The sequence below is a fragment of the Patagioenas fasciata genome, chromosome 2 (genome assembly GCF_037038585.1).
Source record: "Patagioenas fasciata isolate bPatFas1 chromosome 2, bPatFas1.hap1, whole genome shotgun sequence".
Lineage (NCBI taxonomy): Eukaryota > Metazoa > Chordata > Aves > Columbiformes > Columbidae > Patagioenas > Patagioenas fasciata.
In genome coordinates this window covers 166,258,086-166,273,822 of record NC_092521.1, presented here as the reverse complement: position 1 = coordinate 166,273,822, position 15,737 = coordinate 166,258,086, and the positions used below count along the sequence as shown (strand labels likewise).

The 15,737-nt window shown below is 47.9% G+C and overlaps 1 protein-coding gene across 1 annotated transcript; it reads left to right on the top strand.

Annotated features, from left to right (window-relative positions):
• The first annotated feature begins 1,593 nt into the window (after positions 1-1,593).
• KLHL40 (kelch like family member 40) lies at positions 1,594-13,702 on the top strand. Its single transcript, XM_065831756.2, has 6 exons — positions 1,594-2,967; positions 7,362-7,522; positions 9,119-9,226; positions 10,648-10,833; positions 11,361-11,507; positions 12,261-13,702. Exons 1-6 carry the CDS (start codon positions 1,822-1,824, stop codon positions 12,370-12,372), a joined length of 1,860 nt encoding a protein of 619 aa, XP_065687828.1. The 5' UTR covers positions 1,594-1,821; the 3' UTR covers positions 12,373-13,702.
• The last annotated feature ends 2,035 nt before the right edge of the window (positions 13,703-15,737 follow it).

Genomic DNA, 15,737 nt, shown 5'->3' with positions numbered 1-15,737 from the left:
TTAAATCTGTGCCATTGCTGAGTATCAGCCAGCCCAGAGGGTGCATAGTAACAGAGATAAAATAATACAGATTCATGTCTAAGTTTTACCAAAGGTGTAAATTACTATAGCTATTCTGCTCATCCACGTCTGCCAAAACTAATTTGCTTCTTCCTGAGCTCCATGGGAAGCACTGGATCCAGGCTGGACATCTGAGGACCCATGGGGCTTCCTAGACATCCATGGACACGTAAGCAGGACAGAAGACCTGCTGGAGATCTCAGCCTTTCTGGAGTATCAGCTCAAGGCCAGGCAAGTTGTCCTGCAGCAACTCTAAATTTTAGCATGGGGGTGTTGAATCTCAGTAGAGGTTAGAAGGAGACTCTGGGTTTAGATGTCTTAAACAGCGAGTCAGAGCCCACTGGCGTGCTCTCTTCTGTTCTGCTTCAGTCCTTCTCTCTGTCACTAATATGTGGAGAAGATGAATTTGTTAATGACAAGGTGTTCAGAGACTGTGTCAGTGGGGTCTGTGCACATATAGAGCTACAAAGATGATGAGGGTTCTGGAGCAGCTCTTTTTTTATGAGGAAAGGCTGAGAGAGCTGGGTCTGTTCAGCTGGAGAAGAGAAACTGAGAGGGGATCTTATCAGTGTTATAAATATTTCAGGGTGGGTGTCAAGAGGATGGACCAGACTCTGTTCAGTGGTGCCCAGTGACAGGATGAGGGGCAATGGGCACAGACTGAAACACAGGAGGTTCCATCTGAATATGAGGAGAAACTTCTTTATTTTGAGGTGCCAGAGCCTGGCCCAGGCTGCCCAGAGAGGCTGTGGAGTCTCCTTCTCTGAGACATTCAAACCCACCTGGACACCTTCCTGTGTGATCTGCTCTGGTGAACCTGCTTTAGCAGGTGGGTTGGACTGGATGATCTGCAGAGGTCCCTTCCAACCCCAACCATTCCGTGATTCTTAATTACAAGCAAAGCAGAGCCATCCCTCTCCCAGGCTCCTCAAGTCTCCTCCTTTAGTAACAGTTTTTAAGTAACTTCCTGCACAGGTCTCATATCCTACACAGGGTTGTAAATGAATAGCTCTATCTATCTTCTCCACCTCCTTGCAGACCCCTGAGATGTGACTCCAGAGGAGAACAAAGGACAGACCTGTGCAGAAAAGCAGCCCTGGGAGCGAGCTGGCTGCAGTCGGGGATGCCACACAACCCACATAAGATGCTCCCTTATTGCATCTTTCCAGCTTTGACTTCACCATCTATTTTTAGCCCAGCAAAAGGTTGAGCAGTTTCGGAGCAGTCGGTTCAGCTGTGTTGGGAGAACATCCCAGCCCCACCATCCATGACCCAGAAAGCAGATTTGGATGTACGATTCATCTGGAAGCCGAGACGATGGGTCACACACGTCTCCAACCAAGGGACAGCACCAAAATCTCCTGCTCCCCCCACCATGACTCACGGGTTGACAGACCCTTCCTGAAGCATCGAGGCTGGAATTACAGCTGTTCCCCCATCCCCCTCCCTCCCTCCTTGTCCAATGTGTCATATTAAAGGGTGATCGGCTTACACACGCTCCCGTATGGATTCCTTAAGCTTTGTAACGCTGTGGCTATATATAAAGCCTTACGCTGGAAACTGAAGTACACAGACAGCTGCGATAGTAGCAAGCGTTTCACATTCCCAGTGTGCTGACGGTCTGGAAGCAAGGAAGACCTGCAAGCCCTGCTTTGAGAAAGTTTCTCTACTAGAGACTCAGGTACAGATATATTCATAAACATATATATACATATAAAAGAAGAATTGGGGAAAAAAAAAAAAGAGCAGTTACTCCTCACCATGGGTTTGCCTTTTGATCAAGTGGAAGAATTGCGTCTCTACCAGCAAACTCTTCTCCAGGATGGACTCAAAGATATGTTGGACCACAATAAGTTTCTGGACTGCGTCTTAAAAGTCAAAGGGAAGGAGTTTCCCTGCCATCGGCTGGTGCTGGCAGCTTGCAGCCCGTATTTTCGAGCGATGTTCCTCTCGGACATGGAAGAGAGCAAGAAGAGGGAGATCAGTTTGGAAGATGTTGATCCAGATGTCATGGGTAAGATCCTCCATTATATCTACACCTCCGAGCTGGAGATCACAGAGCAGAATGTGCAGGACATCTTCTCCGTGGCCAACATGTTCCAGATCCCCTCCATCTTCACCGTCTGCGTGTCCTTCTTGCAGAAGCGGCTCTGCCTCAGCAACTGCTTGGCCATCTTCAGGCTGGGCTTGATGCTCGATTGTGCCCGGCTGGCCGTGGCAGCTCGGGATTTCATTTGCGATCGCTTTGCATTGCTGTCTCGGGACGAGGAGTTCTACCAGCTTTCAGCCGATGAGCTTATTGCGATCATCTCCAATGACTCCCTCAACATCGAGAAAGAGGAGACGGTCTTTGAAGTGGTGATGAAGTGGGTGGGGACCAAGGACCAGGAAAGCCGGCAAAAGGCCTTGCCGGTCATCTTTGAAAGCATCCGCTTCCGCCTCATGCCCAATGACTACATCAAGGACCACGTGGAGAAGCACGCCATGGTGAAATCGAGCCCGGAGCTGCTCAAGAAACTCCAGATGGTGAAGGATGCCCAGAAAGGTAAATTCACTGTGGTGAAGAAGAAGAAAATGAAGAAAAGCAATGAAAAGCAAGTGAAAGATAATGTTGTCAATGGAGAGGTAGATGAGGAAGAAGATACAGAGGAGGAGGCTCTCCCAGGGATCTTAAATGACACAATGCGCTTTGGGATGTTCCTCCAAGACCTTATTTTCATGGTGAGCGACAGTGGAGCAGTGGCCTATGATCCCACTGCCAACGAGTGCTATTTTGCCTCCCTGTCCACTCAAATCCCAAAGAACCATGTCAGTTTGGTGACCAAGGAGAATCAGATCTTCATTGTTGGTGGACTGTACTACAATGAGGACAACAAAGAGGATCCCATGAGTTCCTACTTCCTACAGGTACTATCTCATGTTTCTTTTCTTTCTTTGACCACTTTGGAGCATCACCACTCTTTATCTTTCATGTGATGCCAGTAATATAGATTGTTATGTGATGTTAAAAAGAAAAGAAGTTGTAAAATAAGGCGAAACATCAGAGTTGTTTTACCCTAGATTCTTTTTCCAATATTTTAAGGCAGATCCCACTGAAGTGGGGGTCTAATCATTGAGGAAGAAGGCTTGAAGGAGTAGGTAATAGGAATAACCCTTCTGGAGCTAAATCACGAATAGGGGAGCACGTTAAATAGTGTATTGTGTCCAGCTCTGGCTGCCATAGGACTCACTAACTGGAAGGGCAGTTGGCATCAGGTCTGGGTTCAGCTTTGCATCCTTTATGTCCTCTGGTAACGAACCCCTCAGCAAAACCCAAGGGTGACTTCACCAGGTGCTGACAAAGGGAACAGCAGCAGCTACAGCCACAGAGCACAGACTCCAAGGACACAGGGTATGTCCCTACCTACCAATATGTGCCCCATTTCCAGTGTTATTTTTGCCCCTGGAGGTGTGCTAGGTCCAGCTCAGAGTTTCTGGCCATTTCTGTCATGTGCAGGAGAAACCACGGTGTGACGTCTTTTGGGAATCCTTCCCAAGAAAAGCGGCAGTTCTAACTCAACAGTAACCAAAGCCGTGATGAAATCAAGCTGTGCCCAGGCAATCTGAGCCCCAGCCTGGGCTGTAACCCAAGAGCACCTTCCCTGTAGACAGCTAACTCCAGGCATCTAGCATTCCTGCTGATCCTGTAGCAATCCTCTGTCCTTCCTCCATACCCAGAAATCCTTTTGTTCTTCTCCCATGGCTCACATATCTTCTGGGAGGAAACAGTAAGATGTCCAGGCAGAAAGGAGAAAGTAAGGGTAGTTCCAAAGCCAAGAGATAGAGCATTGATCTCTCCATTGCCTCATTGTATGGGTAGATCTGTACATCTGCATTGTGTGCAAGGACCATGCTCATCCTCACTTAGGAAGGACCAGGATTTGTACCCTATGCAGCCCACACAAAACCTGGGAAATGAGAAGTTATTAATAAGAAACTGAAGCCCTAGAAAGCAGGATGGAGGGGAAGGCATTTGCAGAACTGGGGGGATGATGTTTGAGACATAACTCTTGGCACTGGGCAACAGGTGACAGCAGTGGTCACGGTCAGCTCCATCACTTGGCTGCACAGAGCAGGTAGACAGGCTACTTTGTTTTAGGAAAAAATGTATAGGAAAAAATTATTCACAGAAAAGGTTGTTGGGCATTGGAACAGGATGCTCAGGGCAGTGGAGGAGTCACCATCCCTGGAGGGGTTTACAAGGCGCATAGACAAGGTTCTTAGGGATGCAGTTTAGTGCTAGAGTTGGGTTATGGTTGGATTCAATGATCCTGAAGGTCTCTCCAACTGAAATGATTCTACGATTCTATTGAGTCAGAAACTATGTCTAAAGATCAATGTTCCACCAGCCTGGTTGCTGGCCAGGAAAGGTAATTCCTTGAGCATCAGTGAAGGTCCACCATGTTCTGGGCTGTTTCAGCACGACTGCAGCAAGCAGGTCAAGGGAAATGATATTTTTCTTTGATCATACATTTGTGAGACCATATCTAGATGCTGTGTCCATTCCGAGGCCCCCCAGTACAAGGTGGGCATTGAGGTACTGGAATGAGTCTAGCAGAGGCCAGCAAGATGGTTCAGGGCTGGAGAATGGGAGATACAAGGGGAGGCTGAGCTCAGTCCGGTGAGCCTGGAGAAGGGGAAGGGAAGATCTCACTGGTGTCTTCAGGTCCCTAATAGGAGAGGCCACAGAAGAGGGATCCAGACTCTTCTTGGATTTGCACAAAGGTGGGTCAAGAAGTAATAGCCATGAGTTACAGTAAAGGACATTTCACTTAGTTGTGAGGAAAACCTTAGTGGAGTTGTTGGAGTACTGGAGCAGGGGTCCAGAGAAGTCACAAAACCTTCATCCTTGGAGATGTTCACTATTTGACTGCACAAAGCCCTGGACACCTGCTGGAACTCCAAAGCTGCACCTGTTGTGCATTGTGGTGGCTGGATGAAAGACCTCTGGGGATCCCTTCAACCTAAAGAACTCTGTGATTCTAAGCTGCAATCAGCAATATTTCTATATTCAGCTCCCACTTCGCCTTTGGCTCAGGGCCAAATGCCTTGGGCATCATGTGGCCATTTTTAGCTCATTCCCCATGAGCAGAAGACAGTGGTCCCTCCCCAGCTCCCTGGGGCACTTGTGCGTGGGAGGTGCAGGCAAGGCCCAGGGATGGAAGTTGCCATCAGTTTGCTAAGGAGTAATTTATTGCTATCAGTGCCATAGCTCAGATTTCTGTATGAGTAAGAGTCTTCTGAGCCATTTTTTCAGCTGAAGCTTCACACAGATGTAGACAGGCAGCCGTATGATGGACCGTTGAATCACTATGTCAGTGCAGCAGCACCTTATAGAATCATAGAATAGTTTGGGTTGGAAGGGACCTCCAAAGCTCATCCAGTGCCACCCCTGCCATGAGCAGGGACATCTTCACCAGCTCAGGTTGCTCAGAGCCCCGTCCAGCCTGGCCTGGGATGTCTCCAGGGATGGTTCATCCACCACCGCTCTGGCCAACCTGGGCCAGGCTCTCACCACCCTCAGGGGCAAAAATTTCTTCCTCCTGTCTGACCTGAATCTCCCTCCTTTAATTTAAAACCGTCACTCCTTGTCCTATCACAACATGCCCTGCTCAAAAGTCTGTCCCCATCTTATACTGACTCTGTTTCTGACCTCCCTGATGTCACATTTCTCCTGCTGAAGTGAGGAGAGTTAGGTCAGGGATAGTTTAGACTTAAGGACAGGCACCAAAATACAAGAATGCTGATAAATCCCAGAGGCCTTGCAAATTTTGTCAGGAACAAAACGACTCCATTGACATTTTGGATGGAAAAGGGTATAATTTATTTGTCACTTCTCAGATTTATGAGTTGAAAACAATGCTGAATCCATCAAGACGCAGGAACTATCCTGGTGACTGAACCATTCGGGCTTGCACTATAAATAACACATATGTGGACCACAGCTTACAAAGAGACAATAAACACAGGCACCCAGCTGAGGGCGAGTCTTTGGAGGGAACCCAACAAGCTGAAGCTCTTTGGCCTGAGCCCACAGCTAACAGTGCTTCAGGCAATGATGCATCACAGCTTCATCTTGCAGAGTCCCACCAAACTGGCTGCAGGACGTCACTCCAGACTTAACCCATTAAGTCCCTCCTCTGCTGCCAAGCTACACTAGAAATTTTTGCCCCGGTTTACAGTTCCCGTTAAGCCACAGTGTGTAGAGAGCCCCCAGCCTCAGAACATTTCCCATCTTTTCTGGTAGGATATGAAGTAATACCTTGTTCTACAGATGTCTAAGGATTTGGCCATCTGATCTAGTAGTTGTATGGATCATTTTCCCCATCTGTCAGATGGGTCTGGCACAGAAAGAAGAACTCTGGGCTTGGCAGCACCATCCCAGTTGTGTTGTGCCACATTGTGTAGAAGGATATTGTGTAAATAGCCTTTGAGTGGATAGACACACACGTTTCATCTCATGAACTCCCACACACACTGAGGTGATACGGGACAACATCAGTATCTTGAGAAGGGACACAGTAACTGATCATTTGTCAGAAAGAATAAGAATTGGTGGGAGAAGAAGAGGCTTAGGGGAGTGAGCTGCGTAGCCAACGTTGCCAACACCATGCTGTTAACTGGCAGAGAGGGAAAATATCAAGATGAAATACTGTGACGTGCTACAGCTCAAGAGTTTCAGGCAAAATCTCTAAGACTGAAATGCTTCAGCTGCTCCAGGCCCAGGAACTATCTGTTAAAAGTCTAACATGGGACTCTCTCATCCAAAGATGACCCAACTTGTTCCAAGTCAAGGCTTTGGTGCACAGAGTGGAACATGTTCCTTCTGGTGCACCTCTGCTCTTATGCCTTGCCATAAAACATACCTCATAGGATACATTATTTGGATTTGTACTAAGGTCCCCCATTGTGCACCAGATGGTCACACACAGACAGGGACTGACGTTGCAGAAAGGGCCTACTGAGGTCACCAAGTTGAACCTAGGAATGGACTTTGCCTTCAGCCTCTTATACTGGCCCAGGCTGGCCAGAGAGGTGGTGGATGAACCATTCCTGGAGACATCCCAGGCCATGCTGGACGGGGCTCTGAGCAACCTGAGCTGGTGAAGATGTCCCTGCTCATGGCAGGGGTGGCACTGGGTGAGTTTTAAAGGTCCCTTGCACCCAAACTATTCTGTGGTTGTGTGATTCTCTGGGCCCTGTTTTTCACTAAGCAAACGGGCTGGGTGTGCACGCACTAATGACCATGTGTTTCCTTTCAGTACGACCATCTGGACGCAGACTGGCTGGGGATGCCCCCCCTGCCATCCCCTCGCTGCCTCTTCGGCCTAGGAGAGGCAGAAAACTCCATTTTTGTGGTCGGAGGGAAAGAACTAAAAGAAGGAGAAAAGACCTTGGATTCGGTCCTGTGCTACGACCGGCTGTAAGTGCTCGTGTGTGGGGTGGGAGATGGTTTTACAGGAGAAGGTGAAGCATCTGTCATGCAAAACATCTCCAACTCTCCAGGGACCCAAAGATTTTGCAGACAGGGCTTGAACTCTGTATCAAGATGGTGGGACCACTGGGACTGTCTCAGGCTGTACCCTGGGGCTCGGAGCTGCCTCTCTCCAGCTGCTTCGTTTGTTGTAATTGAACCTCCAGGAGATGGAAGCCATAATGGGGCTATCACGTTATCAGGGGCCAAATGTAGCCGATGCTCACATGCAAACAGCACTGAGGACCATGGGGAGTTTTTCCTTTTGCTCTTGCCCATCAGTTTGGAAGTTCGGCAGCTTTCACCGTGGTCTTACCAGGAGTGTCTTTGGACAGGAAAGTTTATTTTGAAAGCATTCAGATGTGACACTGAATGGCCCAGTCTGAGAGATGTCAGGCTTAATACTTGAACCCAATGGGTTCCAATCCATGTTATGTCATGAGCTTTATTAAAAGGCACCATCCCGTTCTGCTCTCAGGAGGCAGAAACATCCTAAGACCGCTCCTCTCTGCCCCAAAGAGTCAGAACAGTGGGTGTTAACAAGTCTTAGCCTGGTCTATAATTAGAAGTGCGTGCTTCAAAGTCTGCTTTACAGGCAGAGGTTTTAAAGCAGTTCCATTCCCAGGGGACGGGGCATTTATCTGCCCCTGCAGACTGTGTCTGCCCCCGCTACGTGCTCAGGGGGTGTTTGAATACCAATTTGAAGCTGGTAGAGATGTGCTGAGTGCCATTTGTATTTCTAATATTATTTAGGTTAAATCTTCAAATATAAGAAGCCTTGAGAGGAAAAACTGCTGGTCTACGTGATCAAATATTTGCCCAGGGCAATTAGAAAGCACCTAAAGCCCAAGCATCTCAGTTCTTAGGGAGAATAAAGTTGGGGGCTACAACCTACATGTTTGAAAACTGAGGATGAGCCTAAGCTACATGGACATGAAGAGACATCTCTTGAGAAACTGAAAACCCTATTTGGGTACCAGATCAGGGTTTTCAAAGCTTTATAGCTACATCTTCTGCTCAATTGCCCCAGAACTCACTCAGAGCCTTCAACGCACCCTCGTACTACGAAATGTGGACATATTCACTGTGGGTCCTTTCTGAGTGTTGACCAACCATTGCATCTCGAAGTGGAAGATGATGGCTGAAAAATGAATTTGTTCTCAGGATCTTGCACTGCTAAGTTAGTTTTAATTTTTGTGCATAATGCAGAAATCTCTGTCTTTTCTGTGTCCAGCTGGTAATGCTTGTAAATGAGGTGAGGTCCTGGGAGAAGAGGAGCTGGATATGCAAAAAGCCCCAGATTGGAGGATTCTGCAGATAAGAATGAACATTAGTATAAACATCTTGCATATTTTATTTTCTCCTTTTTTTAGGATCACAAAATTTACTGGTTGAGCACTATCTCATTGGAAACCTCATCTTTTTCAGATTGTGTGTTCTGTTGTCAGGCTCTGTGTTCACCTCCAGGTCTGGAAAGCACTGTGTCCTCTGGGCCTCACCCAGCAAGCTTCAAACCATTTCTCTTCCCATCTTTCCCTGGTCCAGGTCCTTCAAGTGGGGTGAAGCCGATCCCCTTCCCTACTCAGTCTACGGCCACGTGGTGGTATCGCACAAGGACCTTGTCTACGTCATTGGTGGCAAAGGAAGTGACAAGTAAGTCAAAAAGCAAGAGAAATGGAGGGTGTCATCCCCCAAACTAGTGGGAGAACAAAATATGAATCGGTACCTCCTCAACCTGGATGCTATGGCTTAAGGAGGGTTGGATGGGTTGTGAGACATGGATCTTTCCCTCTCAGCTCAGTTGTGTTGCTGCAGCCCTTCCCAAGCTCTTAGAAGTCCTATAGGGATACCAAGGAGATGGCACTGTCCTTGCAGGAGGGGGAACATATCATTCCCTTTAGCTCACAATAGATAAATATTGCATAGATTGGGATAGGTGCTGAAGAGCAAGAAGCTCCTTCGCATTGAGGGTCTCTTGTCTTGGGCTTGTGGAGCAGCATGGTCCTAGTGGTCAAATCCAGATGGGTATTTGCAATAGGGGTGAAAAACTTCATCAAAGCTGACCCCCATCCTGCCCTCCTGCAGGAGGTGGGCTCAGCAGAAAACAACCTTTCCTGGGGAGCATTGCAGCGATTTCTTTGCAAGCCAGAAATGTGACTGTCTGCAGAGCAAATATGCCATAATCCAGGAAAGACAGGTCCTGGTCTGGAAGGATTATGGGCTGGAAAGTGTGAGTGTGCATACATTCACACACCTGATGTTGCTGTCCCTGGGAACTAGGGCATGTCTGATATTTCATAGAAACACAGAACAGTTTGGGTTGAAGGGACCTTCAAAGCTTGTCCAGTGCCACCCCTGCCATGAGCAGGGACATCTTCACCAGCTCAGGTTGCTCAGAGCCCCGTCCAGCCTGGCCTGGGATGTCTCCAGGGATGGGGCATCCACCACCTCTCTGGCCAACCTGGGCCAGGCTCTCACCACCCTCATATTTCACAGTGCCAAGTTGGATCAACAGTACCAAAACACTGTTTGATGGCTGTGTGCAAGGTCCTGAGAGGCAGTTTGCTACGTGGACCTGTATCCAGCTGTGTCAACACAGTGTTGAGCTTTTAGGACTCCTATCCAAAGAGGGCACACCAGCAGGGGTGTGTTAAACACACAAGTGATGTCTCCAGGCACGGGCATCCTTGGGTGCGCACTCAAGCAAAGGCATTCATAGAGTCATAGAATAATTTTGGTTGGAAAAGACCCTCAGGATCATTGAGTCCAACCTTTAACACAACACTGGCACTACCCCATGTCCCTATGAACCTCATCTCTGCGTCTGTTCAACCCCTTCAGGGATGGTGACTCCACCACTGCCCTGGGCAGCCTGTTCCAATGCCTGACAACCCTTTGGAGAAGAATTTTTTCCCAATATCCATTCTAAGCATCCTCTGGTGCAACTTGAGGCCATTTCCTGTTGTCCTTTCTAGAGACTCCAAGTTCTTCCCAGCAGACATCCCCGAACTCCTGCAGTACAAAGCTGTCCCTTGACAGGTGATGGAGGTTTCTTCTTTCTCATGTTTCTCTAGGAAGTGCCTGAAGAAGATGTGTGTCTACAACCCATCCAAGTTTGAGTGGAAGGAGCTGGCTCCCATGAAAACTGCTCGGTCCCTGTTCGGAGCCACTGTGCACAAGGACAAAATCTACGTGGCAGCTGGTGTGACTGACTCTGGCTTGACCAACTCAGTGGAAGTCTATGACATTGCCACCAATAAGTATGTACCTGAGCATACCTTCAGGGCATAGTTACACAAGGAGCAGTTGTATATGTACATTAAGCAACTTCCAACCACTCTAGAGTTTGCTTGCAACTCCTGATACCAGTTCCTCACAGTTTGTATTCCTCAGACAGGTGGGCATTTAGGCTGTGGATCACCTCAGGCTCACCTTCAAAGCAGTTTCATCAGCTGGTACAACCCTTTGGTTCCCTGCAGGGTTGTAACTTCATGTTTTCAGTTTACCCAAAGCCATAGACACTCGGACTTCAGGTGGGCCTTGAAGCTGCAGTCCCACCGCTGGGACCTGCTGGTCCATGCCAGGTGTGCTTCAGAGCAAAATGAGTTGAAGTATGATGGTGGAAACAGATACCTCTAACAACAGTCAATGTGTGATCCCACCCCATGTAGACCTACATGAGCTAATCTGTCGCTACCTAATTTAGTTGTTAACTCCTGATTTGAGGCCAGCTTTGGCATGGGCGTAGGCAGGGTGCCCTAACATGTCCTCTCTCTTGACGTGGCAGGTGGGACACCTTCACTGAGTTCCCGCAGGAGCGCAGCTCGGTCAGCCTGGTGAGCTTGGCTGGGGTGCTCTACCTGCTCGGAGGCTTCGCCACGGTGGAGACGGAGTCAGGAGAGCTGGTGCCAACAGAACTGAACGATGTTTGGAGGTGACAAACTTCCCCAGGGCCATCCAAGGGACAATGGGAGGGATACTAGTGAGACCCTCTGAGGGAACAGATAGTTTCTGTCTTTCTTGGGTCCTTCAGTGTGAGATGGACGTTGTTACCCCAGTGCAAAGTCTGTGGGTGAGAAGCTGGCCCTGTGTTGTGCTGAGGGTATTTTAGGCGATTCAGTGAGCAATCCCAACCTCATCGAGTAACGTACCAGGAAAACCATCTCCCTTAGCTTAGTTGCTGCATTGACATGTGCCTGGAGCCGTTTCCAGGCATCCCCTTTGGTGTGGAGCAGTATTTGTGCAATGGATGCTCTCCCTGGGAAAAGCCGGTGCTTGGGCTGGAAATCAGATGATAGTCTTACGTGCGAGCAGAGGAGCGGGCAGAAAGCATCTTCTGATGGCTGCTAATGCAGCGTTAGCTGCTCCTGTCCTTCACATCTGTGGCTCTACAGCACCCTCAGCAGGCACCCGCTGGCCTTCTCCAAGGATGTTCAGTCTTGGTGCCATCAACCCACTTCCCAATGGAAAAACAAACCCTCCCCTGTCAGACCACATGCTGATATCCATGTTCCCCCGCCTGGCACCACAAACTGGAGCACATCAGGTCTCCAAGTCTCCATGCAGCTCCTGCAGATACCTTGTGGCCAAATGACATCTGTGGGACGTCACACCACTATGGATAGCAGCTGAAGCAAGAGAGAGGAGATACTTTACTCACCATAATCGTCTGTTTGTCTCTCCCCAGGTATGATGAAGAGCAGAAGAAGTGGGAAGGGGTCCTTCGGGAGATCCAGTACGCCTCTGGTGCCACTTTCCTTCCCGTGCGCCTCAATGTTTTGCGCCTAACGAAGATGTAGCAAGGCCTGATTTATTTGGTTTTTTTCCATGGGGGTCTGGGGCAAGGAGGGACGTGGGGAGGTGAGGCCACACAGAGAAGTGGCATCTGGATACTGTGTAGGACATTACATCTGTGATTGGTACCATTTTACTCACTCAAATGGGAAAGAGGGGAAATTAGCCCTACGGGGACTTGAAGATGCTCAGAAGATAACTAGAGAAGGGGTCTGGAGCCTTCAGGGAGCTGGGGTAGAAGCATGGAACAATGAGCTGTTCCAGTTTCAGTAGATAGGACAAAATATCATAGAATCATTTTGGTTGGAAGAGACCCTCAAGATCATAGAGTCCAACCATTAACCTAACACTAGCACTAAACCATGTCCCCAAGAACCTTATCTACATGTCTTTTAAACACCTTCAGGTATGGTGACTCCACCACTTCCCTGGGCAGCCTGTTCCAATGCCTGACAGCCCTTTCCATGATCATACTCTTCTTGTTCCACTTCTTTCCCCCTGGTTTTCCCCATCTTCTTGACTGCTGTTGAATCTCCCCAACCACCAGTGGAGGCAGAAAGTGGTTCCCAAGGGACTAAACTGATGTTCTCCAGGGAAGATGGGGGTCTGTAAAGTATTTCCCCACCTCAGATAGCATGGTGCTAGAGCCCACGTTGGAGAGGAGAAGGAAGGGTCAAAGTCAAGTGGTACAGGAGAGACGTGGGGGGACCTTGATGAGATGCTGGGTGATGAGGGTTGTTGGGATGTGACAGTTAAAAGAATAGAGCATGTGAGCGCGGGCAGCAAAAGCACTTTGGAAGTCACAATGAAAAGAAAATAGTCTTAGTTCTTTGCCTCCACGTTGACTTTGGCCTAAAGAGATGCCAGGAGCTGAGGTCTGCAGCAGGAGAAGAGTCATGCAAGCAGTAGGGGAGGAAAGGGGGGAGAGACAGGCCAGGGGGACAAGTGCCCTCATCTCCGGCCTTCTGAGCTCCTCATTGTCAATCACAGATCACAACGTCCTCACCTATGCCTGGATAAGTGTTGTTTTTCAGGGAAAGGTTTTATATTTATGCTGTTTCTCTTATTTTTAATGTTCCGACTTCTTTTCTTTTTTTAAGAGTATTCTAGTTTGCTAAGTACACGGAGATCTCAGATGTATTTGGCTCAAAGAGAGCTTCCTATTGAGGAAAAATGCATTTTTTTTTAACTTATCCATAATGATGTTTTGATAGAAACATGACTGCACAGGCAGCAGGACAAAGATCTGCTAGAGCAAAAAGCCTCTTGATGCCTACACCATCTGACCAGTGGTTTATGTAAAAATAATAAATTATTAGGCTATTTCAAAAGAAATCCTCTGTGTCTGCGTGTTGATAGAGCTATAACTGAATGCCCAAAGCAACCAAACACATGAACTAAACAAAAGCTGCCATGAACACACGCAGCAAAGCAGCCCCATGGAGAGTCCCTGCACAGCCCAGTTCTTATTCTTCCTATTTTCCCTCATTTAGGAGCTGAAACTTTAGCTGAAACTTCTACTTACAGCTATTCTTCATAGATATAAGGAGTTAGGAGCTTACCTAGGACTGGAAGAAAGCTGGATGCCTACATGATCTCATGATACCATAAATAGGGGTGATAATAATAATAAAAAAGAACAAATACAAACCTTGCAACATAATTCAGTCAATGTGGCATGAAAATCACGGTATCAAAAATCGTATCTGGTTGATTTTGTTTAGCTCATAATGCAGTCATGGAGAAGCTAAAAACATGTTTGGAAGGAAAGACAATTTGAGTAAAGGAATCAGAGTCTTGTCCTGGTTTCGTTTTAAGGATTTAAAAAGTTACAGGATAATCTCCTTAGAGGACAATCACATCAACGGTAATGAAACATTTTCACAAGGAAGATAAATCCAAGGTGACTGGCTGGCACAAAGTAGGATATCACCTCCTGCCTGGGACTGGACGTGGATACCTTTGCTTCAGCTCTTCCTGATGGACCCAGAATGGAAAGCTGGTGACACTTGGTTCTAAGAGAGGGTCACTCTCCATCCACCCGCTGCCACGTTGCTTGGTTCTCCAGGTGGAAATCTGGGCTCTTTGAAGTCAATGGGAATGTTGCTGAGCCTCAGTGAGTTGTTACGGTGTGGTCACTTGATGAAGTGGTGATTCAGACTTGTCCCCATCCTTGGTCACTCACTTGGCAACTGTCCATACAGTTAATAGGACTTCAGTGCTCTCCGTGGTTCTCATCCATTATAAAGCTGTGGGAGCTGCCTTCGCTGGCACAGGGCAAGAAACCTTAGAAGGAAAAATAGCTGTTGGATAAAAGGACCCAGAAGAGCTGGAAATATCCCATCACTTGAGCAACAAGGGCCAAATCTCAGTGTATATAAGCCAGCATTGGCCCAAGGCAGCAGAGTTGTATATCGGCAAGCAGAAGCCTCACCCAGAGATGTTCACCACCACCTCGCCAAGAGGCTGCTTGAGTCCAAAGGTGATCACAGGTAAAATACGCCAACATAAAATGGCCAGGGCAGTGGTGGAGTCACCATCCCTGGAGGGGTTAAACAGATGCGGAGATGAGGTTCTTAGGGACATGGGTTAGTGCCAGAGTTAGGTTAATGGTTGGACTTTACTTGATAATCTTGAAGGTCTCTATCAATCAAAATGAGTCTATGATTCAGTGATTCCATGAATACTCAGAAAGGCATCACTTCTCCCTGCTGCCCAGTGTTTTCCCAGCTCAGATTCACACAGCTCCACCAGCACAAGTCCCCATGTGGGTATCTTCTCTGCCAATGCCAGCAGCAAAGCAGCAGGCGCATCCCAAGGGTGGGCGAAAATCATCTCTTCCTTCATTATCTTCCCAAGATCAGTGCTGACATTAGCTGGTGAGGTTTCCACTGCTCCATTTTACATCAATAAAGGCACGTGGAGCCTTTGAATGGGGTCCTTGATTTCTTCAGTGTTTACAGAAGAACTCAAGAAAGCCCCAACTCACAGCTCACACAAATCTCATTGAGCCACCAGGACTTAGGAGTTCAGCCCTCACCAAGCCCCTTCTTCCACCCACTCATCACCCTTCCCTGAAAGGCTATTTTTTGTTGGCCCCCACAACAGTCCAGTTGTCTCATACACATGCACCTACCTCCCACCAAATCCATCATACAGCAAAAAATATAGGTGTGAAGCAATGGCAGCGGTGAACATATCATGGGAAGCCCATCCTGCTGGGTGCTGACTCCTCACACAATCACCTGAACAGAGACTTTAGAAGTAAAAAGAAAGGAAAAAAAAGCAAAAACAAACAAACAAAATCCCAAAGAAACAAAAAAAACCCCCCAACAAACTAAGGTATCAAAGAAAGTGGTGGAGCTTTAGG

Bases quoted from the DNA above. Each gene is read 5' to 3' on its own strand.
- KLHL40 (XM_065831756.2), top strand. From the start codon at position 1,822: ATGGGTTTGCCTTTTGATCAAGTGGAAGAATTGCGTCTCTACCAGCAA. The intron at 2,968-7,361 runs GTACTATCTCAT...GTTTCCTTTCAG, and splicing joins TGAGTTCCTACTTCCTACAG to TACGACCATCTGGACGCAGA. The intron at 7,523-9,118 runs GTAAGTGCTCGT...TCCCTGGTCCAG, and splicing joins GTCCTGTGCTACGACCGGCT to GTCCTTCAAGTGGGGTGAAG.